Source organism: Oxyura jamaicensis, chromosome 1, assembly GCF_011077185.1.
Source record: "Oxyura jamaicensis isolate SHBP4307 breed ruddy duck chromosome 1, BPBGC_Ojam_1.0, whole genome shotgun sequence".
NCBI lineage: Eukaryota > Metazoa > Chordata > Aves > Anseriformes > Anatidae > Oxyura > Oxyura jamaicensis.
Genome location: NC_048893.1, coordinates 181,207,372 through 181,233,957, shown reverse-complemented (window position 1 = coordinate 181,233,957; position 26,586 = coordinate 181,207,372). Strand labels below are relative to the sequence as shown.

The following is a 26,586-nucleotide window of genomic DNA, read 5'->3' as shown; positions in this document are numbered from 1 at the left end:
CTGTTAGAGCGGGTCCAAAGGAGAGCCATGAGGATGATCAGAGGGCTACAGCACCTCTCCTATGGGGACAGGCTGGGAGAGCTGGGAATGTTCAGCCAGGAGAAGAGAAGGCTCTAGGGAGACCTCACTGCAGCTTTTCTATACCTAAAGGGGGTTTATAAAAATGATGGAGACTTTTTGCTCAGTCAGATAATGATAGGACAAGAGGGAATGGTTTTAAACTAAAAGAAGGAAGATTTAGATTAGACATTAGAAAGAAATTCTTCACTCAAAGGGTGGTGGGGCGCTAGAACAGGCTGCCCAGAGAAGCTGTGGATGCCCCATCCCTGAAGGTGTCAAGGCCTGGTAGGACAAGGCCCTGGGCAACCTGATCTAGTGGGTGGCATCCCTTCCCACGGCAGGGGGTTGGAACTAGATGATCTTTATGGTACCTTCCAACCCAAGCCGTTCTATGATTCTATGACAATCTGTGTTTGGAGCAATCAGAGAACCAGGATCATAGATACACTGCAGAGCAGCCCCAAGCTGTCATTTACAGTCCAAGTCAGCCCATTTGCTGGCTGCTCTCCCTCACAAGAGGACAAATTTGCTGCTGATCTATAACAGCAACTGCCAGCTCCCTGTCAGAATATTCTTCAAGCTTTAAACTGAGGAGGCTTTGGAAAGCTGATGAGAGAAAACAGCGTGGTCCCAAAATGTTTGTACACAATATATTATTGCAAAAAGAATTGAGAGAATGTGTAAGTTAAAGTTTTGTTCAATGAAAGTCATCTCTCTAATATAAGATGGGGTAATTATAATTAAACAATTTATGTGTCACTATCTACGAATGATAAGTGACAAACTAAAAAAAATGTGGTTCTCATTCTTCAGACCTGCTGTTTTTTTCTGTACTGAAAAGACATCAAATCAAAATGAAGGAGATGCATTAAACAACAGTGAAGCACGTTGCTTACTTCAAGGCTGTTCTCTCTGTTGTTTCATTTACAAAATGCCTCCTTTTAAACTGCTGAGAAAGTCTTTTCTTATAGGAAAGGTACAGGTTTGAGAGGATCTGTACTATTAGTTGCAGTTTGCCACAGCTAGCAGTTTTGCTGCCTGTCTATTCAGATAGTCAACCTTTTTGTATTTAGAGCATGTATTTATAGCATTGGTGAGAGAATGTTTCAGAAAATAATTTGATGACAGATTTTTTTTCTGATCTCTTTTCTGCATCAGATACTGAGTCATCCAGCCAGTGCCACTGCCCAATGCTCTTTCCTAAGCAGTAACTTGCACTTTAAACATATGCAAAGTCAGCCCAAGGGAAATAAAACTTCTTAACATTTTCCTAACTTATTATGTGTTTTAGAAATTTTCTTAAATGTATTCACCAAAATACTGCTAGGCCCCCCTACCGTCACTCTGTAACTCCTATAATATTTATTCAGCAAATCTATTTTAATTAACTAGCAATTATTTAGACATCTTCTTGCAATATTTGCTCAACAGAGTATTATTGACAGATATCTTCATGATAGGAAAACTTAAAGAATAATAAAGTATTAAGAGTTACTGCCACAAGCACATTAAAAATTCTTCAGTAGAAAATGAACTGGCTAAACCCAGTGATTAAATTATGAATATATTCCTGAGACACAGCATCTGCCATACAAAATAAATACTCTTTCATCTGTTTAAAATTGCCCATGCCCTCAAGAGACCAATTTTCAGAGCAACAGCTTCAGCAAACATGTTGCCACTCACTCAGTAGTCACCTACTTCTGAGACCTCAGACCTACAAGTTGGCCTTGCATCTGTGAACACTTCTCCCCAAATCTCTTTTCAATCATCATTTCTTGCTTTAATTCCCACTTTATATAACGTAAATAGGATAAAAACATATGAAGAACCCACGAGTGGCTCATCATTTTATAGAAGCCAAATGTACACAGTTACTAGTAAGCATTTGTGAGATAGACCTTCTTCCAATTCAAGTTTCATTGCATGTGAATATGTGGAACAAATTACAAGCTATATTAAGCTATATTACTTGGTCCAGGCCAAATGGGATGAATTGATAAAAAATAAGTTACTCGTATAACTTGTACAAAAACTATTGGTTTGTTCTTTTTCTTCCCCACTGCGACGGTCATTCTGAGATTTCCCAAATCAGTTTCTTCACAGTAAATTAATGGAGAGATTTAGGAGGATGTATTACTCTGCTTTGACTATACGTTGAGGTCAACCAATTTTGAGGCAACTAATTCTTAGGCATTTAAAGTAGGACAGACGATTTCCTTATTCAGAAATGGATTGAATATAGATACCTTTGCCTAACCAAACCATGGCTTTTGCCTCAGGAGAATAGACACAGCCATAAAATCACAGGTGTTTGGATCACCAGTTAGCAAAATCAGACTGGCTCTCAAGGGAGGTGCTTGAACTCTGATGGCCTGGATTTCTCTTTCAGGCAAAAAAGCAGACTACATTGCCACTGCATTCTGACAGAAGACATTGAGCAGTCTCCTACAAGAACACAGAACACTGTCCACTAACAGACAGGCGAGTCGAGGCAAGTGAATGATGAAATGAATTCAGTTGGACAGAGCTGGTTGTGACTTGTTGACATGTACAATAAGAAAGAAATGACGGACAGCCTGGCCACTCTTTCTAATATTGTCACTGCAGAATACGGAAACGCATACTTCAAAGAGAGATGCATGATTCTGAGCTTCCCAGCTCGAAGGATGCAAACATTTACACCGTGATCTTTGCAGACATTTACTTAAAGATTTTATTTTTACAAAATGAAGCAGTAGTGATGGGAAAAGCATTCGAACAAGCTCAACTTCCAGGAATTTCATGCCAGCACTAACATTCAGAGCTGCAAATCCAAACAACTCTATCTTAAGAACTGACTTTAATCATAGCCTAAAGCAGAGAACAAACACTCCTACTTCTCACACTGTTCACTTTCCAGGTACTTGCTTCTTTAGAAAAAAAAACAAAACTGCTTGTTCAAAAGTTGATAAAATTATATTGTTCCTTCTTATTCCAGTTTGCCCTCCAAATAAAAGCTTGGGTAACTCATGACACCTGCTATCACAAAATATTCTTAAAGACAGTAATGCACCACTAAATAAAGCATAAAACCCACAAATATTAACTGAATTCTTTCTTGCTGTTATGTCTTTAAGCAGTACAAATGTAAATAGGCTAATTGTGAAACTTCTAATTCACAATTTTCTATCCTGAAAAACTGCATCAAACTGCATCTAGGTCCAAATTCCCCTCTGAAAAGGATATTTAATGATTTTAAGACATGCTGACAAACAACTAGGTCAATCCTATGACATTTGTTTACTTGGCCTGTAGCTGTGTCTAAGCAGCTCATGAGGTTTTGTTATTATTGAGTCAAATCTTTAAGTTACTTCATCCCTGAAGCTGAGCTCTTCAACCTACCCAGGAGCACAATCAAATCTGAAAAGCATCTGATAGCTAAATGTTAGAAATATATCATATGGCGCACACGTTCTTACCAGTTGCTTGTGCCTTTTGGTAGAAGGAGTGCTGGAGGGAGAAGAACCAGTGCTCAGAGCTTCTTCAATATCTAAATTCAGCTGTTCCAGTTTCTTCATGAGACATGACATAGAGTCTGACCATTCAGATCCTTTTTCTGGTTGGGTCTAAAACAAATCAAACACATGTTAAGTCTTAAAGCATTCAAGCTTTTTCTGACTTGAAGTCCGCAGGAATGCTGACCAGCATTTTCCCTGTCCATGGGTAACCTTCTCCATTTTGAAAGTTTCAATTACCACTCCAGTCCTTATGAAACATATCCATGGTTGCTCTTCATACCCAAATGATTGTGCTCCACCTCTGCGTCTGAAGTGCTTTCTAACACTTCATCTTGGGTGAACCACTGCCAGCTCAAGCTGTTCATAACCAAGACTGAAACCAAAATAACTTTAATGTCTCTTCCTTAACCAACTTCCATTTTAGCATCTCCACTGATTGCTTACCGTCAAGAAGGATCAGAAAAATGAAGGTCATCACATACCTGTATTTTATTCATTACTATAAATCCAGACCTGATTAAGTTTTGCAACTTTCTTCTGTCTATCCCATTAGGAAAATCTGCCTGGATAGTCAGAATATTTTATTGGTCTCACATATTTTCTGTTTTGATGGGTGCATTTTCCCTATTTATCTGAACTGTTTCACTGTATTATGAAAACTTTTATCCACTGTAGCACAGCTGCCAAAAATACTTTTCTTGTTCCTTAGTTCCTCAAAGTCCCTTTCAGGGACTCCCATTGAGTATCTTCCCATAGCAATCCCTGTGCACGCTGCTGTGTTAAACCTCATTTTTCTCATTCAAATCACTTATAAAGATTCCCAAGAAAAATACAGTCACAGTGACCTCCCTGTCACCATGGGGCAGTTACATGTCCATGCATTAGTCTCTGCCCTGAAGCTGCTTTCAGTTCTTTAATATTCCTCATTTTCAGAAACAACAGATTTTTGCACAGAGGATCATTTTATGGCAATCTATTTTAACAGACTGAGCATACAAACAGTAGCATTACATTGCCAGCTTGCCAAAATCCTTCAAGTATCATACCAACATTCCACAATATGTAGGGGAGCTAGATAAATATTATTATTATTTTAACTTGACAAAACTTTGTGGTGATTTATTTTCTTATGATGGTTTAGTAAGTAGTACAGAAAAAAATGTAATTTGTTCACTATCATAGAATAAAGCATTACAAATAGAATCCAGGAGGCTCACTCCAGTATTACATTGATATATCAACATTGATACCAACAGAAGGAGAAGCTGGTATTCTTTTAGCAGGCATTGTTTTGAAACACGGAAAATTAAATACCTTTAATTTTCCAAATCTTTATAATTTTCATTTTTTTTAATGAGCTCTAACTGAATATTCCTCCCGAAATACTGCTCAAAGTGATAAGCTCTATTTCAACTCTGTAGCTATTAAATTCATTTCAACAACTAGCTGATTACTTCCCATTGTCTTTCCAAACATTCTAAAGTAAAATACAGGATGCTCCCCAGAAAGTGAGTATTAAAAGGCACTCCTCATGTTGAATCCTTCCTGAGCAAGACAATCTTACGCAGGAAATGTGAAGAAAATGAAATAAAATATTATTTAATTTCTGTTTTTGTGGGGGTTGCATGAGAATCTCAGTAATTTAGATAGATGAAAAATTGTGGAGACATTAAGGCTTATAAATATTTCTGATAAGGATTTCAAATGCATACTAAATGTATGTGATATAGTGTTACAATAAACAATACAGCTCCATATGTTGAGGCACATTTAGCTGTTGCATTTGATTAATACTTAAGTACTGGATCAATACTCCTAGCATTCATCAATACTTTGTGATGCTTCTGAATGGGCCAACCCCCACATTTATTATTATCCTGAATTTATTCTTTTACAGTAACAGAAGTCAGACCAGAGTCATTTCTTAGAAATTCATATTTCCCCACACTATAACACCATTTTTTTCCATTAAGTTCTGTCTTTTCTAGTTCAGTGGGACTCTATAGTGTGTCTACTGAATGAAGGGGATGAGGAAAAAGATGAGTTTTCATTATCCTTCAAAATAAAGCTAAATGGGCCTACTTAACAAATGCCATTGACTAATTGGAAACTCAGCACAAAAGTGCCATTTGGAATAGGTGCTGATTGGCTACATATTTCAAAGGTTGCCTGAAATTCCTGCTGAAACATGATGCTTCTTACATTCAGAAATATACAGCTTGCACAGTAGGACTTCTAGCAAGAGAATAAATTCTGCCTAATCCATTCACAAGGAACACAGCTCGTCAGTGTTTTGCCCTAGTAACGAGGCTGGATGCTGTGGAACTGCTCAGAAAAGCACTTTTCAGTTGCAGTGTATCTTGCCCATACCAACTGCAGAGGGTAGGAGCATCTTTGGAAGCTTTTGCATCTTGCCCTTCAGAAGGGAAAAAGCCTGAGTCTAAAGTATCTAAGAACCACGGGATGTTTTATTCACTTTTCATTTAGTTATTTAATTATTTTCCCTAAAAAGGTGTACAGGGAGAACTGTCCGTTCTCTTTATTTGCTGGAGCCAGTCACCCACCTGAGCAGCCCATGGGACTAATATCTCTTGAAGAACCTGAAAGGCTTAGAGACAAGTGCATTACAGGAACACCTCTTGTATGTTACACCTTGGACAAGCCTAGACAGATGAACAAGTAGAAGTAAGACCAGAGAATCCTGTTAAACGATTTTTTCGAGGTGGAGCGACCTTGTTTATGAAGGTCATGCCACACTTTAAGCAGAGAAAGACATACTGGTCTTGAACGTCTATCTGCTTTGTCAGATAGATTCCTCAAATCCCATATACTCTTTTAAAGAAAAAAAGATTAAAAATATAAAACACGTAAGTATTGTCCTCTGTGCTAAATATAAAATTAAGTGGGATGCACTTCCTTAGACTTATAGCAGTTATTAATGCAGCTAGTATACTTCAGATAGTTATTGTATACAAAGAACTAACCCAACCGTGTAATATTTAGTACAACACATTTAGCGATCAGCCAAACATAAGATTTAGTTATAGGTTGCTACTTCGCATGGCAATCATAGCTTGTTTTCGAACAGCAAGCTTAACGTTTTGTTACATGTACTTTCACAAGCAGATTCTGTGTCCACTTACATAGCTGGAATTTCACTGCTACCAATAACAAATTACAGAGGTAAAACTGGGTACAAGATTACGGTCCATCATCTAAACAATTACTTGCTCATTCCTTAGATTGAGAAGTAAATACATTCCAGACATTCAGCTATCTGTGCCTTTTGGACCAAAGGCTTCTGCACCCTGTTTCTCAGCTTTCAAGTGCTCTTCACTAATCTTATTCAGCAAAAACATCTGAGATTAAAGGCATGTTTGTTTCAGTGTTTTGCCCATGAAGCTTGTTGCAATAGGCATAATAGCTGCCAGCAAATCTAAATTTAAACTGAAAGAATGTGGCAAAAATGAACAAGTCTGTATAGAACACTCAGAGGTCAGGGTTAACCTTGCTGCCAGACCTCATCCTATACTGGAAGCAGCAAGGCTTCCAAGGGAAGGGTTATGAGAAAATTACACAACTCTAAATTTATCTGATAACATGTGGCTTTCCCTTCAGAAACATTCAATAGGTCCAATTGTTCTGTTAATTAATGTATTGTAAAACTTCTAGTGATAAATTACTAACCTCCAAATATAAAAATGCCAGTGCTATTTAATCCTCCTCCCTAATGGTAAATTGGTTTAGATAAAATTCTCTCTGATGTACCAGCGAGATCCACAAAGAATGATTTTGTGGAAGCGTTTCAGAGACCAAATACCCACGTTTTGCTCTTGCTGCAATGATGGGGCTCCTCTGTTCTCAAAAGAAGTTCTGTATAAAAGGTCTCTCAGCCACTGGTGGCTTTGCCTACAGGGGCTGGGGAAGGAAGCCAGATTGGATCCATATAAATAATCCTTCTGAAAAAAAAAAAAAAAAGGATGTAGAATACAAAGGACTCTTATTCTCAAAATAGATTTATGCATGCTTTCTACATTAAAGATAAAATATTTCAAAGGGAATTTTGCTTTCTACCCCACTATAGGTTTGCTTAAATATTTACAGAGCCTTTAGATGGACAACTGCATGCCACCTCCCTCACGGAAAGCAGGTAAAGTAAACTCTGCAGGTAGCAACCTTTCCACTTCTAACAATTATATTGCTATCCATCAGAAAGGATCAAGGAAAGTCTCTTCAGTCTCTCATGTCAGTAGGCAAAACCAGAAGTACAGCGGGGTTGCTGGGAAAGATTTGTAGGGACACTGCATGAAGTTCAGAGGCCTGGATCTTTCTTATCCACAAACTTGGAAGCATTCACCTAAGATGGGCTATTAGGATCTCAGTAGTCTTCCCAAAGAAAAAGGGCATAAATACTAATATGAACAAATATGAACCTAGTGTTAATTTAATCTGTTTTTAAGGAAATACATTTCATAGGATCAACCCTTTTCGCCCAGACCAATGATGTTTACACTTCCTAAATACGACTGCGCATGGAGCTTCATTTTCCTTCTTGCCCAGTTGCTTTCTCCTTTGTGCTTCTGTGCCTGTCTCAAGCTACAGAATTCTTCAGAAAGGTTTTAGTAGTGATACAAGCCATGCACGTGTGGATCTGACCAAACTTTCTGAAGGTTTGTTGTTCTAGAGCAAATTAGACTGAATTTAAAGACACTTGTGGTTGTGTCTGGCTTCCATTTCCTAGTACTGTCACATCACTTAATCACAGAAAGGTTGAGGCAGGCAGGACCCCTGGAGGCCCCTGGTGCCAGCCCTGCCCAAGCAGGGACACCCAGGGCAGGCTGCCCAGGACCACGTCCAGGTGCCTTTTGGAGATCCCCAAGGAGGAGACCCCACAGCCTCTCTGGGCAGCCTGTGCCAGGGCTCCGTCACCCGCCCAGCACAGAAGTGCTGCCTGGTGCTCAGAGGGAGCCTCCTGGGTGCCCGGCTGTGACTGAAACACTGACTTTGTCTTCTTCCACTCAGCTTAACAGTGGTTTTCTATAACATACATGTTTGTGTTCTAATAAACCATTAACCATGTTTTTGAGGACACATACAGTATAATAATAAAAAAACAGTGTGGAAATACTAACTTCAAGACATAGAACCGTAAGGATATACACTCCTTCCCCAACCCCAAGGATTAAAAGGTGCAAAATGATCACGAAAAGGAACCCAAAGAGGAGGTACTAAGTGAAAATAACATAATACAACCCTTACCTCTTTTCTAGCATTTGACTTTTTCAAGCGAAACTAGCATCAGCTTAGAAATACTCCTTTATAATATATATATAATGCACTTAATTTATGCATTTATATATATATTATCTCTCAATATATATATTATATATATATTATCTCTCAAACAGTGAATTTACCAACAGAATTGGTAAATACAACCTCTAATTTGCAGTCAACACCCTGATTTCATGTAGTCACAGAATGGTGGAGGTGGGAAGGGACCTCTGAAGATCTCCTAGTCCAACCCCCCTGCCAAGCAGAATAACCTAGAGCACATTGCACGGACGGCATGTAGTGGTCATGTCCATCAAATAAAAGAATATAGCCATAAAGTCGTGCCCCTCTTTCAAGGGTTCCTGCATCTATTTTTAAGGACTGTTGCTCTAAGCTGGGCAGAACTGAAACATTGGTATCAAAGGAGTCTTCCAAATACTAGATTACAGAAATATTGCCCCGATGAAGAAAGCTAAGCTAATTTCCGAGACTTAAAGGGATGTGCCATCATAGCACTTCACCTCTGACAAGAGAGAGGAACAGGAAGGTGAAAAGAAAGGAATTTAGCTGAAGGAAAGGTGTGGGGCAAACTCTTTTCGAAAGCAATTGCACACTACTACAGGGTTTTGAAGTGCAGTAGCCCATTGTTCCAGTATGAAAACTCCGTTGCAGAGCTTTTTTGTTTTGTTAGCAAAAGCAACTGGTTTCATATTGGACTTTTCATTTACAAAATAACAACATAAAATGGCATGCAGTTGCTTTTAACATAAAATTTTAATTTGGGTTTGCTCAAATGATTAGAAAACCCTTATTTATTTTCCCAGCTCACAACGCCTACAGCACAATTCTCCACCTTCTAACAAATGATGATGTCAGGCAACACCAAATTTCACAAGCGGGCTGCCTGACAAGCCTGCACTGCCAACACATGCTACAGGACTGGCACCAAACGGCCAGGCAAGCTGTCTGAATTGACATCTGCTCCCGTTTCAGCATATGAATTATCCTCTGGGGTTATCCCATCTTCAGCTGCTTCAGATCAGACGCCAGCTCACCATTTATCTATTCTACCACATCCTTCGCTGCAAGGTGTGAAGGAAGTGAGTTGGACTTCTTGCACCCCAAACACACCTGCTCTGTGCAGCAAATTCCCGGCTGTCCGCATTTAGTTTTGCACCTTCTGCAACAGTGGTTTTATCTGAGCATCGCCATTAGGGATCATGAATGTCCAAACAGTTCACACACATAGCTATTGACACATTTAACTTCCACTTAACCAAAAATTACTAACTTCAAGATACACTAACTCATACCCTGACTACCGTGAAAATGTCACATTTCTATTTCTGCAGTGTTTATTGACTAACCAAGTGTTCCACCAAAGCTGATGGGTCTCATGCCACTAGATCTCTAAGTTACATACTGTAAAAAAAAGAAAACTTTCAGACTCTTCTCCTAAATGTGTTCAGTTACACCAATAAACTACCTTTTCAGATTGCAACTGGACTGTTCTCTTAAAGAAAGCTGTATAGATCATTGTGCTTAGCCAAGATGGAGAAGAGCTGGCCTCAGCCTCATTTTTGGCCTAACGCATTTTATATCAGCCCTCAGCAAGGAGAAGAATAGTAGGATTTTGGTACTGGGTACACCTGGCTGTGCGAGAAGTTCCTCCTCTTTCTTGCTGAAGAGGAAATAAGCACAACAATAATCCACGTTACCTGTTATGACACCTGCCTTCATGGGAACAGAGTAGAAGTGCTGAGTTTTCACCAGAAACTATGCTCTATGAAACACGTGAGACTTGGTAAGACTAGTGTACTGGTCTTCCCGGTCCTACAACAAACAGGACTTCATCCCCAGGCTACACAGATGAGTTACTTCCATCACACACATCTCTCATTTGTCCAACAGATCTTGAATTATTTTTGCACAGGCAGAGCTACAAGAGAACCTATGCCCGTAAAAACTTATCAGAAACTCTTCCAGAAGATTGAAAGACATTAGCCTATGTTTTCTAACAGTTGAGGAATCTGAGCTGTTCTCTTCTGGGGAAGACAAAACACTTAACTGGAGAATGTAAATACAGCGCTTCCTTCTTTACAAGGAAAGCAGCAGCCACCATTGCGTTTTGGTGGTCTACCTCGGGATATACGTGTAGGCTGTACGTCCATCAAAGTGACTCAGTAATCAGCCCCAGCTAATCAGCCTCCCAGTTAAGGTTAGCCTCGGGATAAGCAACAAGCTCTTAGTCCTATATTGAATTATATGATCTTTGCATACATAGGAGAAAAGCAAGCAGGAGACCTTAAACTGAGAAAACAGCCCAGAAAATAACAAAAACCCTACTTTATCAATGCCCAGCTAGCATAATAGCCAGTCTCAGATAGTGGTCAGCAGCTGATGCCTGAAGAAAGGCTGTAAGAACCGTGGAATAAAGAACTGGCATTACACACAGGATGCTATGCCAGCTTTCAGTACCATAACCTGCAAGTTGTATCTGTATCACCAGGGCAGACCTTAAATTGAAGAGAACTTTTGCATCAAGCAAATTCTGACTGCGTCCTACATTATTCTGGATTTGACCCAAGCATATTAACAATTCAGTGCAATTCTGGGTATATTCTTTGATCGTAGCCAACAAAACCATGACAAGCAGAGCTCTTCCATTAGGGCACTTTCACTTGGACACTTACACTACAAACTGCTGCAAGGTCCACTGCCCACTCTGAAACCTCCATCTTATACTAAACCTGAGCACAGCCCAATGGAGGTCCAACACTTAAGAATTAATTATCTTTTTGGGGTGATGCTTGAGGTCTTTGCTTAATACATGTTCTAGTCTAAATACCAGACCACTGTAGTAAATAAATGCTCTACTCTGATCTAGGCCTTTCAAGATACCAGTGAAAAACACGTCATGTTTCATCTCAACACAAGTAGGGATTAAAAAAAACCCACACATTTCTTCTCCAAAGACTGAATTGCTGCTACCTCAGTAGCTTTTTAAATGCCAACAAGACTTAAAGCTCTAATGCTGTGCTTGCATGCTACATAAATCCCTCCTTATACTAAAATAAGGAAACCTTTATGGAGACATGCTGTGTTCTCATCTCTTCCTTGTTCTTTTCTGTTCTGTGTGGAAATGAGCACGTATTTCTCCTATATTGAAAGTCATCATGATTTAGAAGAGTGCAGGGTAGACAAATACCCATGTGGAACCCACAGAGGACTCCCCTGTGCCATGACCATGTCGGACACTGATGTGTGCAGAGTAAACTTTACTGCTAGTCGCTGTGAGAAAGGGAAACAAGTGAGACTTGTGGAAAGCACAGTGTTTGCCTAGGAGATCGGTAATTCAAAAGTAACATGAAAACTTAAATTTCTGGAGATTAGCGATTAAAATAAAATCAAGAAGAAAAGAGTACCAGTAGATAATAGTGGTGATATCATCAAAAATGATCTCATGGCCCACGTAACACTTGGGAGACGTTGAACATAAACCCCATAAAGGGTAAAGCAAACTCTGGGGAGTAGCCTTCAAAGACCTTTGAAGAGAAGCCACCATTAGGCTTAACTGCAGCACAGGCACACTGCAGGAAGTGCCAGTGCCTTCCTCTTGCTGCTGGCCCCTGAACAAAGTGAGCTGCGTGACGTACCCCGAGTTGGAGCCACTGCCTCACCTGGAGCTACCCAAGCCAATATGGGCACCCCACTCGCCCCGCTGTCGGCTGTGGGCAGCAGGTAACTGCTAGCAGGTCACTGCGGCACACTGTGCTTCCCTCAGTACTGCTGCAGCTAAGGTAGGCCTTTGTTTAGTACTAGTAAAAGAGTAGCTACAGTTATTAAGGTGACATTATTAGTTAATAGTTGAATTAAGCGAGGATTTGTCTACTGCCTTGATAACTCGTGCCCATCAGTCAGCTGTCAGAGCGCACCCTGACGACAGCTGGTGCTCGGCGTGCGGCCAAGGGGCATTACAGGTGCTGAGGGCTGTGAATCAATCCCTGCCTGCCAGCCCTGGCAGTCTAACACTACGCTTGGGTCATTTTTCTGAAAATACCAATGTCAACATTTCCTTGAACACCTCTGGAACAGATTCTAGAGATTAAGATGGTAAAGGATAAAGGCAGCGGTGCAGCAACGTCTGGCAAATTGCTCTACGTACACAAAGAACCTATCACAAAATGGTAAGTGTCAGAATACTTAAAATATAATTAAAAATAATTGGTAATAGCAAGCAAGCATTCCCATGTATTATGGCACAGCTATTCTTTTTTTTTTTTTTTTTTTTTTTTTTTTTTAAGAGTAAGAATCATATGGTATTTCCATGGGGCCTATAGTACATACAAACACATAATTAATAAAACCACTCTTGATAAATATGAAACTGGTAAAATGGTACTTGTACTGTCATTACACTTACGACAAAACACCAAAAAAAGAAAAAATGAAGAGGACAAAAAGGCTACTTTTCAAGATTTACAGGCATTCACGGGGTTCTGTCAAATTTGGCATTGTACCCTGCCCAAAAGTAATCACGATCTACTGTTGAGGAGAAATGTCCAGGTTAGCAATACCCTTCTAAGCAGAAATGAGACATTAATAGAGAAAATAACTGATGAAAGGCACACTCTTCAGTTAAAGAGTACTCAAGGAAAGCTCTGCAAAAGGGAAGACTCTTTGGTGGCTTTGAATACCTGGTGGTAGGGAAAAGGACAGGGTGTGAATTATGGCAGTGCAAGAGAATAGCCGAAGATTGTAATAACCCTTCTGAAGTACATCCTGATTTTCATCCAGCTAACAGTAAGGAGAGGATTTTAGTCCCAAGCCCCGAAAAGCAATTATGCACGATTCGCACATCTTCACCAAAGTCTGACACCCCAGTATCCATGTTTAACTAGTAGGTCTTGACATAGATTAAACACAATCTATGGATTTGCTGTGAGTTACACATCTATTAATAAATTTAAATATTTTTTATTTTTTTTAAAAAAATCCATGACTGTATTAATCAGTCCTGAAACTCCTGAGGCACAGTTTCTATGCATTCATGACAGACGCGCTCACAGCCCATGGTGGTTAGTGATGAACCTGACTTCGAAGCCGCAGCTTCCACATCCGTGGAGCCTCCCTGGAATTTCGGGGACACGGTACGCCAGTCCAACCCACAGGCAGCACGAACTTTTCCCCCTAAAAATCACACAACTGAGAAGGAACAAAGAAATGTTTTCTACGCTTTAGCCTAAAAAGCAATTTGTTAACATTACAACCCTCAGGCCATCACTCTGCACACAGACACCTCAATATTTAGCAGGGTAACTTTAATAAAAAACGACTTTCCATCCTTTGCACGGACAAGCTTTATTTCAACAGAGATCACAGGGCAGGGAATGCTGCCTTCACATTTTTAAGGCCAAGGGAAGAACTCAGGGCCACCCCTCCGGGACCGCCATAATGGCAGCGGGGCTGTGAGAGGAGCGAAGGGCGGCGGGGAGGGGGGGGCGGGGCGGCTTCCCGCCCTTCCTTCCCGCCAACAATGGCCGCCGCCCGCGCGCCCAACGGCCCCAGCGCGAGCCCGAGCCCGCCCTTTCCAGAAGCTCGCGCGCCCAGGGGGGGGGGGGGGGGGGGAGGGGGGGGGGGAGGAGAAGGGGGCGTGGCCACTCCCCGGCCAGCGCCCCGAGGTGCGCGCGCAGCGCCTCGCCGCGCCCTCCCGCCTCGCTGCGCCCCGCCCCGCTGGTGACGTATCCGGAGGGGCGGGGCGTGGCGGCGGCCGGCGGCTCGCGGGGCGGCGGCGCCACCTGGCGGGCGGCGGCGGGAGGCGGTGCCCGCGGCTCGGGAGCGCGCTCTGGCGGCGCGGGCGGGAAGCGCGCTCCCGAGCCGTGTGGTGGGGTGGGGGCCGCGTGAGGGGCTGGGAGCGCGCTGCGCCTTGGCCTGGGGACCGCTGCCTTCTCCCTGTCCCTCCGGGCAGCCGCTGGCCGCCCTCCCGCTGAGGAGCAAGGCGAGCCGTGCCTGCAGAGGGCGAGGCTGAGCGCGGAGCCGCGCTCCCGGCCGCTTGTCCCTCAGGGCCGTGAGGGAAACGAGCCCGGGGAGGCTGCGGGGAGCCGCCGGGGTGCCCCGGGCCGTAAGGGGGGCTCCAGGCTCGCCCCGTGCCCAGCAGGCTCCGTCCCGCTGCGTCGTGGCGTGAGGGCTGCCGCAGCCGGGCTCCGTCACAAAATGGCTCCTCGGGGCCCTGCCTCAGTTTCCCCAGCTGGAAACGTCCCAGCAGAGTTACCCGAGGTCTAAAATCACCTAGACACAATTTTTCAGAAGTATTTCTGCAGTTACGCGAGTCGGAGTGCCTCATGAACATTCAGGCAGAGTTACCCGAGATCCAAAATCATCTAAACACAGATTTTCAGAAGTATTTCTGCAATTAACACGTGCCGATGTGTTCAGCGCGAGTTGCTGCCGGGCAGGCACCGCACGTAGTAAACGCCTAACTGCACAAAATACCTACACACGCGTTTCTGAATTGTACGTGGACAATCTGCTGTTGTAAACGAAAGGAAGCCGGGATAAATAGAGCTGATACAGGCATGACTGATCCTGCTCAACTTCGGAAAAATAATTACGTCAAACCTGATGTTTGATTAAATTGCCTTGATTTCGATAGTCTGTTACGAATAGCAGCATCTGAATGGATAATTTCAGACAGTTTCACATGTAAAAATTACCCAAATTCTAATAGCTCGGCAACGCTGGCTGTCAGAGGTACACTGCTCCCTTTGAAATCATGATTTTGTTTGAACCACTTGATCCTACCGCCTTTTCCCTTGGTACATCTGATTGCTTTTGCTAGTGGTGAGGCAGAGCTCACCTCTGGTATTTGAATACAAAAGGAGACTTCAAGAGAGGGAGGAAGTTTTTCAAACTTTTATATTTCAGCCCAGGACAAGAGATAAATGATTAAAATTGAGTGTTTCTGAAAGGATTTAAGATTTACCCATTTGGTTTGGCGTATTAAAATGAGCCTGACTGTGAAATTTGGAGTCTCTTTTTTAATCTTTCTTATGATAAGAAGTTTTTTTTTTTTTAATTTTAAAAAGACTTTTACATTTGGGAGCATGAAAGGGAAGGACATGAGGAGGGAGGGAGGAAGAAGAGCAATCCTGGATGCTGGAAGCCAAAGTCAGACCATAATCACAGTTCCTTTAGTTAAGAAGAGCAAAGTCTGGCAAAGCATCAGATGCATACTTGGGTATCAAATGACAATCAGGAGAAGCTGGTCACAAGGAGAATCAAGGCCCTGAAGCCCAAATTAGGCTACAGTACAGCTCCTAGTGCCAGGGGATCTTAATTTTAATTGTGGTCCTTTGTCATTTGGTTCAACACAGATGATAATGAATAAAATTCCAATTTCTAATCTTCCACGATAAATAAATCTCAAACATATTGGAACAGATCTATCAAAATAGTTTTAAATGGCTTTTAAAAATCAGTTAATTTTTTTTATTTTCTGCAGACTGGCCCCGTTTCATTTACTTTTTGTAATAGCCCTTTCCTTTACATTTTGCAATAAGTGTTAATTATCGGAATTTATAGTTTTAATTAAAATGCTAAATAAATTTCCTCAGTTTCTTCCATTATATTTTACTCACCCTTTATTTAAAATAAATATACTTTAATTATTTCATGTTTTCTCTGTCTTTTTTTTTGGGGGGGGGGGGCGGTCTGGTGTCTTAAGAGAACAAAGTTATATTATTCTTCCTTGGTGCTTGTTCAGCTGCTGTGGAATTTCACCCCCTATTTTTGAATAAAATCATTCATATACAGTTCCATATATATATTCATAGATAGCTTCAAGCCAGTTTGAAAGATAGGGAGAAGTATCAGAGAGATCAAACTTCAAAGTTTAAGCACAGTTTGGATCTGGATAGACATGAGAGAGTCGATTGACTGCCCACAACGAGCTAAAGCCGAGGAGAAATCAGCTCTAAATGTTTCTGAGCAGCTGCTGCTGAGCATGACTGACTGGTCAGAGAAAACACACTTGATTTTATAAATGACATGTTTTTCCTTCATAGAGGGCAATTAATCCCTGATCAAGAAATAGGAAGAAATAAGACATTGTGAGGAAGGCGTTGGGTTGTTCAGTTCTTGTTTGGTGTGCCACAGCCCACACGATGTCATTTTCTTTCTTACAAGGAGGAAAGGGGTCTCTCAACATCTACTGAGAAGGAAAACTCCCGTTTTTTCTGCACAGCTGGTCCTTGCTGAGCCCCAGTGAAGTCAGAGAACTTCATCGAAAGCCCATCTCTAATGTAGTTAGTTCCTTTTTGAATGTTGGCGAGGGTGGAGAGTATTAGGTTAAGAGCAGTCACATGAAGGAAAATAAAACAGCTATCGTCTGTGGCAAACATTGAGGTCTCTCAACTGCTGTACTGAGTCAGATGGGATCTCCCTCTGGAGGTCTTCAAAGACACCGATGTCTTTTCCTCTGACTGTGTACGGACTTTATGTGCCTGATACGGCAGATTGCTTTTCCTATGATGTGGAAACTGGATACGTTCCCCAACAACCAGATCCAGATAACACGCCACCTGGGCCTTAACTCCATGTAGAGGCAAGTGCAGCATCTCCACTCCCACTCCCTCTCGTCTTCCTCCCACATCCCAGTTTCTCTGGGAAGGAAATGAAACTAAGCCTACCAGGGCTGTGGATGGTCAGGGACCACAGATAGTGAAATATCTAAATTTTGGATGAAAATTAAATGCTGAATTTTTAAACAGCAATTACACTCCTCTGTCACTAAATTAGATAAAACCAGCAAAAGCTTTCAACCTGGAGAGAGATTGCCTTACAGATGAACTCTTGACCGTGGTTCTACCAAGGACATTTGCAAGTCACCTAGGTTTCTTTTTTTCTATTTTAAAAAAAAATTTTTTTTGCACTTAACCTGAGAGATAAATTCTTGCTACCTGCCTATGCGAAAATCCACAATATCAGGTGTACAGCTATAACTCTCTGCTGTAGTTTCATGCTCTTTCTTTTTCCTCTAAATGACAAGAATGCCTATTGCCATATGCGAAAACGAAGAAGCTGAATGAATTAGGTGGAGTTTAAATGCTGAAGATCCTCACCTTGTGCACAAGAACAGTCAAATGTCTGTGCCTGCATATGTTCCTGAATCCCTTACTAATTTATACAGCATGTGTTTTGCTGTATATTTTAATTATTAATGCTAGCTACCTTCTTAAAGCTTTCAAAATTCCAACTACATTTCTTCTTTCAGAGGTCAGAAACATAGATGTAAATGCCACGTAAGTGTTCAACATAACTTTCAGAAACATAACTATTCATATTTGTGAACAGGCTTGCTAGAATAAAGTGAAAGGCAAGGGGGAAGCGTGTGGCAGTGTTGTAATGTTACTGCAAAACGCTGACTTGCGTATTGTGCTCCCCTTGGACATGCTATTTTATGGAGACTCACTGCTTTTTAATCATAAACTGAGAAACAGAATAGTGATTATAGATTTTAGCATGTCCTTTTTAGTTGGGGAAAAAGATAACACAGGTAAAATCCATAAAACACATTCTTCTAAAAAAAAAAAATAATAGTTAATCTCCATTCTGAAGAAAAGCTTCTTTGATAGAGTAGCCTCAGGCATTGTTGGAGGAAAAAAATCTGTATCCCCAGAGCATGCAAGCATATTGCTGACACCATATAAATGTTTTTTATATAGCAGAAAGGTTGGAGAATGTGGCCCAGAGCTCAGAAGATCTGTCACAGGCCTTTCAGTCTTCTTTTAAAGAGCATGAGGGTCACTAAACAGCAACTGCTCTCATCACCAGAACATTACGGTTCAGGCACGTTCCCTGCGCCTTGCTTCAGATGTCTTCTGCTGGCGTGGGAGGGGGTGAGAGAGAGGAGGGATCAGAGGCAGCTGCTTTTGTAAACCTGCAGGGGTTCTGCAAAGTCTTTGAGACACAAATGCACTAAGGATGTTCTGGGGCAGGTGAAGCTGTACGCGTGGACCTGTGCCAGGGTTTGCATTATCAGGCAGGGGTTTAGCCTACCCATCACTGGCTTCCAGTTCTAATATACATTGTGTTTTGAGTAACTTCCGTGTTATTGCACTTTGCGAAGTACCATAACTGAAACCATTGAGTAATTCTGTCTGTCTGTGTTATTTGATAAGCTGCTTTTTATAGCTGGAAAAGTTATGTTTTTAAAAGAAGAGGACAATGCTATGGTTTGAAATTACAAAGAGAATTAGTAAGAAAGAGAAAAAAAAAAAAAAAAAAAAAAAAAACCTGCCATGGAGTGATTATCAGCAGTGGTATTTGTATTCACAGAAACTTCAGCTTCATGTGATATGAAAGATTTTAGCAACAGGAAAAAAACAACAACCGTCAACCACAATAATCCAAATGAAAAGGTCTGCTGACATACCTCTGGCAAATAAATGGAAACAAGTCCCAGCCTTATGCAAGGTGGCTTGAATTTCAGCTAGTTCCTCCACTTACATACTTCAAAGAAAGTTTGGGCATTTTGAAAGGCAAGAGACTTCACAATAGCAATAACAAGCAAAATCTTATCAAAAAGCTGCATAGAACTGAGAGATTTGGGGGTTTAAAGAGGCACATTTAGATACCTCCTTGCTGAGAAGACTTTATGTCCTTTATAAGCACGTGCTGTACCCAAAAGCTCCAGGACAGAAGTTTGAAGGATCACAGTTTTAAGATGCCTCTCAGTGTAGGACTTGAGGAGCTTCAAAAAGGGTCAGGCTCTCCTACTACTAACCCTGCTCACCTCGGTATAGTCCTGGTGTGATCTTTGTCACCTTGTAAAAAACACAACAACACAAGGGGAATTGGGCTAGAGCACACATACATGCATAAACCGATCAGTAAGTAGTTCAGCTCTGCTGCAATAAGGCTGGGTAGAAAAAAGTAGAAACCAGTCTTGCTGCAGCACACCCAATATATGTTTAAATGTAAAATTTAACATTTCTTTAGGAATGTGTTTATTTTTTTATTTATTTTCTTACAAATAATTTTTGATTGATATTTGTCAACTCATCAAAGTTGAACTCCTTGTCAAAGACAGTTTAATTTCGATAGTATTCCTCTGGGGAAAATACCTTTACCTGCCAGTGAAGCTGTGCAAGCTCCTTTTGTAGCCCACCTAGCAAGCTGCTGGAGGCTCCTGACACCTCACTCACTCCCAGGCTGAGCAGTCATTCACTGGCATGAAGAATTGTGAGTCTTTGGGGAGATTTTCTGTGAACTTAGGTGAACCAATTTTAGAAATAACTTCCCTTGCAAAACTAGATGTTTTTACTTGCCCTGCTTTACCTAGAAGACTCTTTTGGATCTATATTGCCTTTTTTTTTTCTTTGATGCATAAACTAAATTTTCATTCTTAATTTTTTCCTGTTTTCAACCTCATGCTTGCTGCTATCAGATAGTTATTTTAATTTGCATTGGAATTAAATGCTGAGTGGCCTGAACAGCTTTTGTGGCCACTCCTTAGCATTTGCAAGCATTTGAAGACAATTTCCAAATAAGAAAAGCAGTACTTGAAGGGGAACACCTGAAGGTCTCGTTGATTTTTATTTTTATTTTTTTGGTCTTAGACATCTGCATTCCATTTAATGCAACTCAAACTCGTCTTCGTAGGCACTTTATGCAAAAGTGGAAACAATGCACAGAAGAGAAGCTATATTTTCCAAGTCAGCAATTCCTCCTATCCTTGAGTTTGCTATTATTTATTGTTTGTATTCATAGTAAATTATTTTTAAAAGTCACCTGAGAACCCCAAAGCATCAATTTCAGAGTTTGCTGTCTGCTGTTCACATACAAAATGCAAGCTTTACCATGCCTGAAAAGTTGGGTTTTAAAAACGTTTTCTGAGCCTGTTTAATGCACTTCTGACTACTTCAGAAATAACTGAGCCCGTGCCTGCTTGCTTAGCATGGGGGTTTCCCACTAAGACTTTTTGAATCTGTTTTTCTCTTTTTGAATCTGTTTCTCTTTTTTAATGCTATGTTTCTCGTTTCACATCTGGATAGCCCTCCCTATTGTGTCAAAGTACAAATACTGTGGTATTTGTACAGTATAAATACTGCAGAAATCACATGCTTAGAGGCTGATTGCTTAAGAGCTACATCATAGTATTTCAAAAACAAAACAAAACAAAACAAAAACAAAACTGCGGAATGTTTTTGTCTTCCAGGGGTGATCTGTTTTGGTTTAATCATTTTGCATCTCCCAAACATGATTTTTTTTCCCCACACATATCTATTGCTACAGTTATTTGTAGCATGTTCCTACAGCGTGATCACACAGCAGATAAAAGTACGGCTTGAGGTGAACTCCCAGAGTGTAGGTGCTTAGTCTAGATCAGTACAGGCACCAGTCCTGGTCAGGCATGTTGTTCATTAAAACGTGCTCATCTTACTGCCAACTTCACCCTGCTATCAGGGCTATTTTATATCGGGTGAATTTTTTCTTCTAGTTCTTGGCTTTGCACATTTGTTCTTGGTTTCTACGTGTGATGTATGTGTTACGGAATGAAATACAAGTTGCAGTTTTATATTCTATTGCTACTTGGAAGGTTTAGCAGGTTTTTTTTTTACATTTTACTTCATGTAAATCAGTCCCTAGACTAACTGCAAAGGCTTTTGCAAAATCCTTGTTACATAGCTACTGAAATTTCACCATTACACTGTTTCAATAGGAACTATAAATAATAACTGCAAAATTTACAGTAGATTATATAGCACATCGCTGAATACATCATCATAAAGATTAGACTACGGCAAGAAAACTTTTCTCTGAATACACAGCATAAATAAGCTGTTAAATCTTTTGCACTGAAACATAAAACCATAGAATCATCTAAGTTGGAAGAGACCTTCAAGGTCACCAAATCAAGATCATCAGCCTGACCTATCGAGTCCTATCACTAAACCATGTCTCTTAGTGCCACATCTGCACATGACTTATTCCAGATCTAATTTTTGAAGCATTGGATTAAAAATCTAAATGCCAGAGAGTTTATCAGAGACTGCATAAGGCACGGATAAAGAGAGTTCTGTCTCTGTCTCTTCTGTGATACAAAAGCCTGGTGAGATTTTAGTGAAGGTAATATCTGGAAGAAAAATTATTCAAATGCAGGAATTGGCCTAAATGTCCCGTCGTTTTTACTTCTGGAGAACTCCAAACTAATTCAGAGGAGGTTACTTCAGCTGGATTGCAAAAGGCTTTGTTCTGAAATAATTCAAAACCAGGCAGGCCTTCTAGTTTGGACAATGGATGAGGCATTGATTGCCCAAGATACTTGGATAGGTAGGAGCAGTCAATTTTCACTTTTATTATAATTTATATATGTTAAATGGAAATACTCAATAGCTGGAGTGATTGTTAAGTAGTATCTTGAAGGTGAAGACACGCTCCCCTATGGAAACACTATTTTCCACAAGCCAAGAATGTCATAAAATGAAATCTCTGATCCATTATCCTGAAATTTCTTTGAAGTCCACAACATTTTAAAATGCTTTTAAGTTTCTCTGAATTTCTTTCAGGTGTGGACCTCAGTGTTTGCACAGGCGATGGGATAGCTGATTATGTGGCATTACAAAAATGATAGATCCCTAGGCATGACAAGTCCTACGGCGGAGTCTGTGGTTCCACGGCAGTACCAAGGACATACATCCATTGCAACACCAAGCTAACGTTATTGAACTGGGATTTCACACAGAGAAGGTATATCACCAGAATATTGCTAATATTATTAACCAGGTGTATGTTATAGGAGAAAATTCAAAAGCAGCTAGACAGCTTTGGAAGTGCCACAAACTTTAGTGGGGCTTGGTGTGTGTGAAGAAATTTGTAATTCACTTTTCTTCTCTCAGCTCAAGAACTTTCCCATATTAGGAAAAATACTTTTCAAGGTTGTTGATTTGGTAACACTTTTGTTTGCCAGTGTGATTCTATTCTAGACTGGGAAAACATACAAAATCCTCACCTATCAGCCAAAAAAGCGTGAAAACGCAACCCAATCCATCCCCTCACCTTTTGCACAAATTTCCCATTTCACAAGTTGTCCTGCCTACTGCCCATCCCTCAGTTTATCCAGAATCTCCATCTACACTTTGGAAGAATGTCTTCATTTCAATGGTACGTAGATGAACAGCTTCCTACACGTTGCTTTTGGTTCCCCCCACCTAAGAGCCAGTCTGTAATTCTTGGGGTGCCTGTTCCCATGCTCTGGCAGAGGAATTCACCAGAGCCTTGGCTTAGGGCTTATTTTCTGTTGACTTCTGTAGAGATAGGTGAGACGCTCGACTGGTCTCACATCGCACAGATTCCAGATATTTTCAAATATTTGTAAAGGAGAATCCTGATACACCTCTTTTACTCTCTTGCTGTTCGACTGTGCTGGGGCTGTGCAACAAAATTCATTGGCAGCACAGCCTCTGCCCCATAGGATAGCTGCAACCAGGACAGGCAACATAAAACCTTTGTCAGACACCATTGGCAGACAGATACACTGTGGAAACTGCCAGCCTAAAGATCTTCCATAATATTTTGAAAGCTACTTAAGGGCCCAAGTTTTACACAGTAACTTGAACAGCCTGAGGGTTTCCCACTGTGCACTGTAACTCAATAATGACACCTTCTGTAATTTCCTATTACTTAATTCAGCTGAAAGGTACGTGGTAAATTTTCTGAAGGAGTTTGAAAATCCAGGTGAGCTTTTTTTTTTTTTTTTGACTACATTATCTGATTTTCTTTATTTTTTTTTTCTCCAGGCATTTTTTTTTTTTTTCTCAGAATCTCACTCTATAGTTAATATATAACATATACTACAAGTCTTTGGAAAGTGATGCTACTGTACAGCACAAATGACTTCAAACCACCTGAAGGGTCCACTGCAAAAACGTTCTTTGAATCTCTTGAGTCCCGTTCCATTCATCAAATGGAGGTTTGCTTGTCAGCTTTGCTTTTGAAAAAGGATGAATCGTGTCCCCTCATACCACAGCTTTTCTTCAGGAGGCTTTTGTCAGAGCCCAAGTTAGGATTGCCAAAAATACTTTATAGTCTATTTTGTACAAAACCAGTGTGTATATATTTTCTCCAATCTCAGCCCAGCAGCCAGTGATGCCTGCTGAAGGCAGTCTTGTGATTTCAAAGACAGGTATCTGCTGCTGTCAACAACATGCCTCTTTTCTCGGGGCTTATGCATTTTAATTTTGAATTCTCTAGTAATGACCAATGAATCACGAATGTTTATTCAAACATGTAAGCAGCATGTGAGTCTATGGAGGAGAGAGGACAGTCATTCTGATACTATCTACATGTTTTCCTACACGATCTGAATACACCAATTCTCTTTGAATTTGATATGATCTTTCAGCATGTCCTTGATTTAACATTTGTGACTAATTATTTTCCTAAGTTCCTGTAATTTCATAATAGAAACAGCTGTACAGCTAATTTCCACACTAGTGAGATATGAGGTTAAATTTGCAGCTCTCTCCAATCATAATAGAAAATAGGACAAAAGAAATGTTCTATCCTAATTGTCCCATTATTAAGAAAAGGGGGACTAGAGAAAAACGGACTCTGTACAAATGCTATGTTCATCATTAGGACCTCAAATTCCTGAAATTAATAAAAGACTCTTTTAAATTAATGATTGGAAGCTGTTTCTGAGACAGCATATTTCTGACTTTATTAGTAAGTGCTGTTTGTGTTTATTTATTAACTGATAATAATCCATCATTGCTAAAGTAACTCGCTTCCTTCCCAAACAGGCAGAAGACAAGCATAAATGCTAGAAACTTTGCAAAGTTCAACTAACGGCGTTTCCACCTATCAGCTCCAGGGGATGTATAACTGAAACACAGAAAGCCCAGGTCTGACAGACACACCAAGGAAATGTGAATGTACAAAGCTACATCAGTCCTGTCCTACACAAGTCATTTCCCATTTTCCTCCCCTTAAGTTACCGCTCTGTTTTCCTGGCAATCGTTATTTCAGCACCTGGCTCTCCTACCTGGGTAGGCCTCCCATGTCTGCAGAAGATGAACAAAAGGGAGATAATAATAATAACTGTATTATTTCTCGTGAAGAAGTCATCCCAAGCTTGCAGCCATTCTCCTCCTCTAGTTTTGGAGTTTCATTTTGATAGGGTAAAGAGAAGAACAAACTTCTGAAGTATGGGAGGAATGGAGAAGGAATTTGTGCTTCACTCTATTAAGTTCTTTGCTCGGTTTTTCTCTTGTACAACTGAATCAGAGAAGACGAGACTATTGGAGGGCAATTTTCAGATAGCTTAAATTCCACCTAAGCTCCAGAGCCTCACTAATGAAAACAGGAAAGTACCTCTCAGAAAAGTGCTTTGGAATGGCCAAGGCCAAGCCAGGCACTGAGCAGGGATGCACGAAGCACAAGGACTGAGCAGATTTTTAGCCTTTCAAATATAAGGGTAAGAAGCTTCCTTTGGCAGGCGCAATTACTGATCACAATTGTAGGCCTCATTACTGCTCTGATTCAATCTCTTAAATTCAATTAGCTCATTCTGATTTGAATTAAACAAATTCATCGTCCCAAATTTCAGATTTTCTGATTCCTTTCTCATTGGATATGATTATGAAATTAAAATATTTACAAACCACACAAAAGAACACGTCTTTTAAGGAATTATAATTAATTTCAAAGACAGGGTCTTTGAATAAACATTTGAGTATTTATCTCCTCCTGCATGTCCTAATTTATTTATCTTCTTATTTTCCTGCTTCAGTGAATTTCTGTGAAAAACAGAATGAAAACACAGGCCAGAATCAGACAAAATGTAGGACAGGTACCATGGAAACTTCCCCATTATATCTCAGCAAATTATTCCACCCTGAATCTGAACACGTGTGGTCTAAGCTTATACAGTGATTGTCAAACTTGTCACTCAGTAATGATTGTATAATGAGGGTAAAATTTACCTAATTGTAATACAAGGACGGAAGAAGCAAATTAATGAAAATAAGTGAATCATCAAGGAAAGAGAAAGTGGAAAGCCAGATCATCCATCTTCCTGCCAGTAAAGGACTGTTTTCTGCAATCATTGCCAGAATTCAGCTGGCTTAGCTTTAAACGTCAAAAGCGACGGAGCTTTCACAAGTCTCCTTCAGCAGATCACGGTTTCATTTAAAACAGGCAAAGATTTACTCCTGGAGGAAGGCGATGGCACAGCTGCCCCATCAATGTTACTCAATATTGTCCACAGAGACTACTGATATTGTACAGGCCGGTCCCTGGGCTGTGCAGCCTCCTGCAAACGTCTGTGGGTTTATGGTCTGGAAGCCAAACCCTGACGATTATATACATTCTGAATAGTGCCTTAATTATCTAAATTATCTGTTTGGGTCATCTTGTCTCCCATGCTCCTAGGGAGTGGTATCTTGCTCTTTGTTCAAACCCGCTGTGTAAGGGAACACTCAATGCAGATACCAGACCATCAGCGCCTGGCTTTAAAACAACAGTCTTGTTGCCTTTAGACCTTCCTAAATGCATGGAAAGATGCACGATGCAAAGCTGTTCCTTCCCAGCACGTGGGCATCCTGGTGTGCTCCTTTCTCTCTGAGAGGAAGCTCTGACAACTCACTTAGGTGCCCTAAATAATGTCTGCAGAGACAGAAACCTGTGTTTTGGCTGTTAAAACAACTACGATGCGCTCCCCCAAGAGATGCTTTGAAGCTGTCCCAGAGAG

At 40.7% G+C, this 26,586-nt stretch overlaps 1 protein-coding gene across 4 annotated transcripts in view; it reads right to left on the bottom strand.

The window, feature by feature from the left end:
* Window positions 1–26,586, bottom strand: part of STARD13 (StAR related lipid transfer domain containing 13) — a 295,349-nt gene that overhangs the window by 220,550 nt on the left and 48,213 nt on the right. For 3 of the 4 annotated variants that reach the window (XM_035324523.1, XM_035324532.1, XM_035324539.1), the window contains one exon: window positions 3,522–3,668. In XM_035324523.1, the coding sequence (XP_035180414.1) occupies window positions 3,522–3,668 (147 nt within the window). Of the gene's footprint in view, window positions 1–3,521; window positions 3,669–4,405; window positions 4,410–5,308; window positions 5,317–26,586 lie in introns of those variants that run through there. The other variant, XM_035324546.1, reaches the window with a different exon arrangement.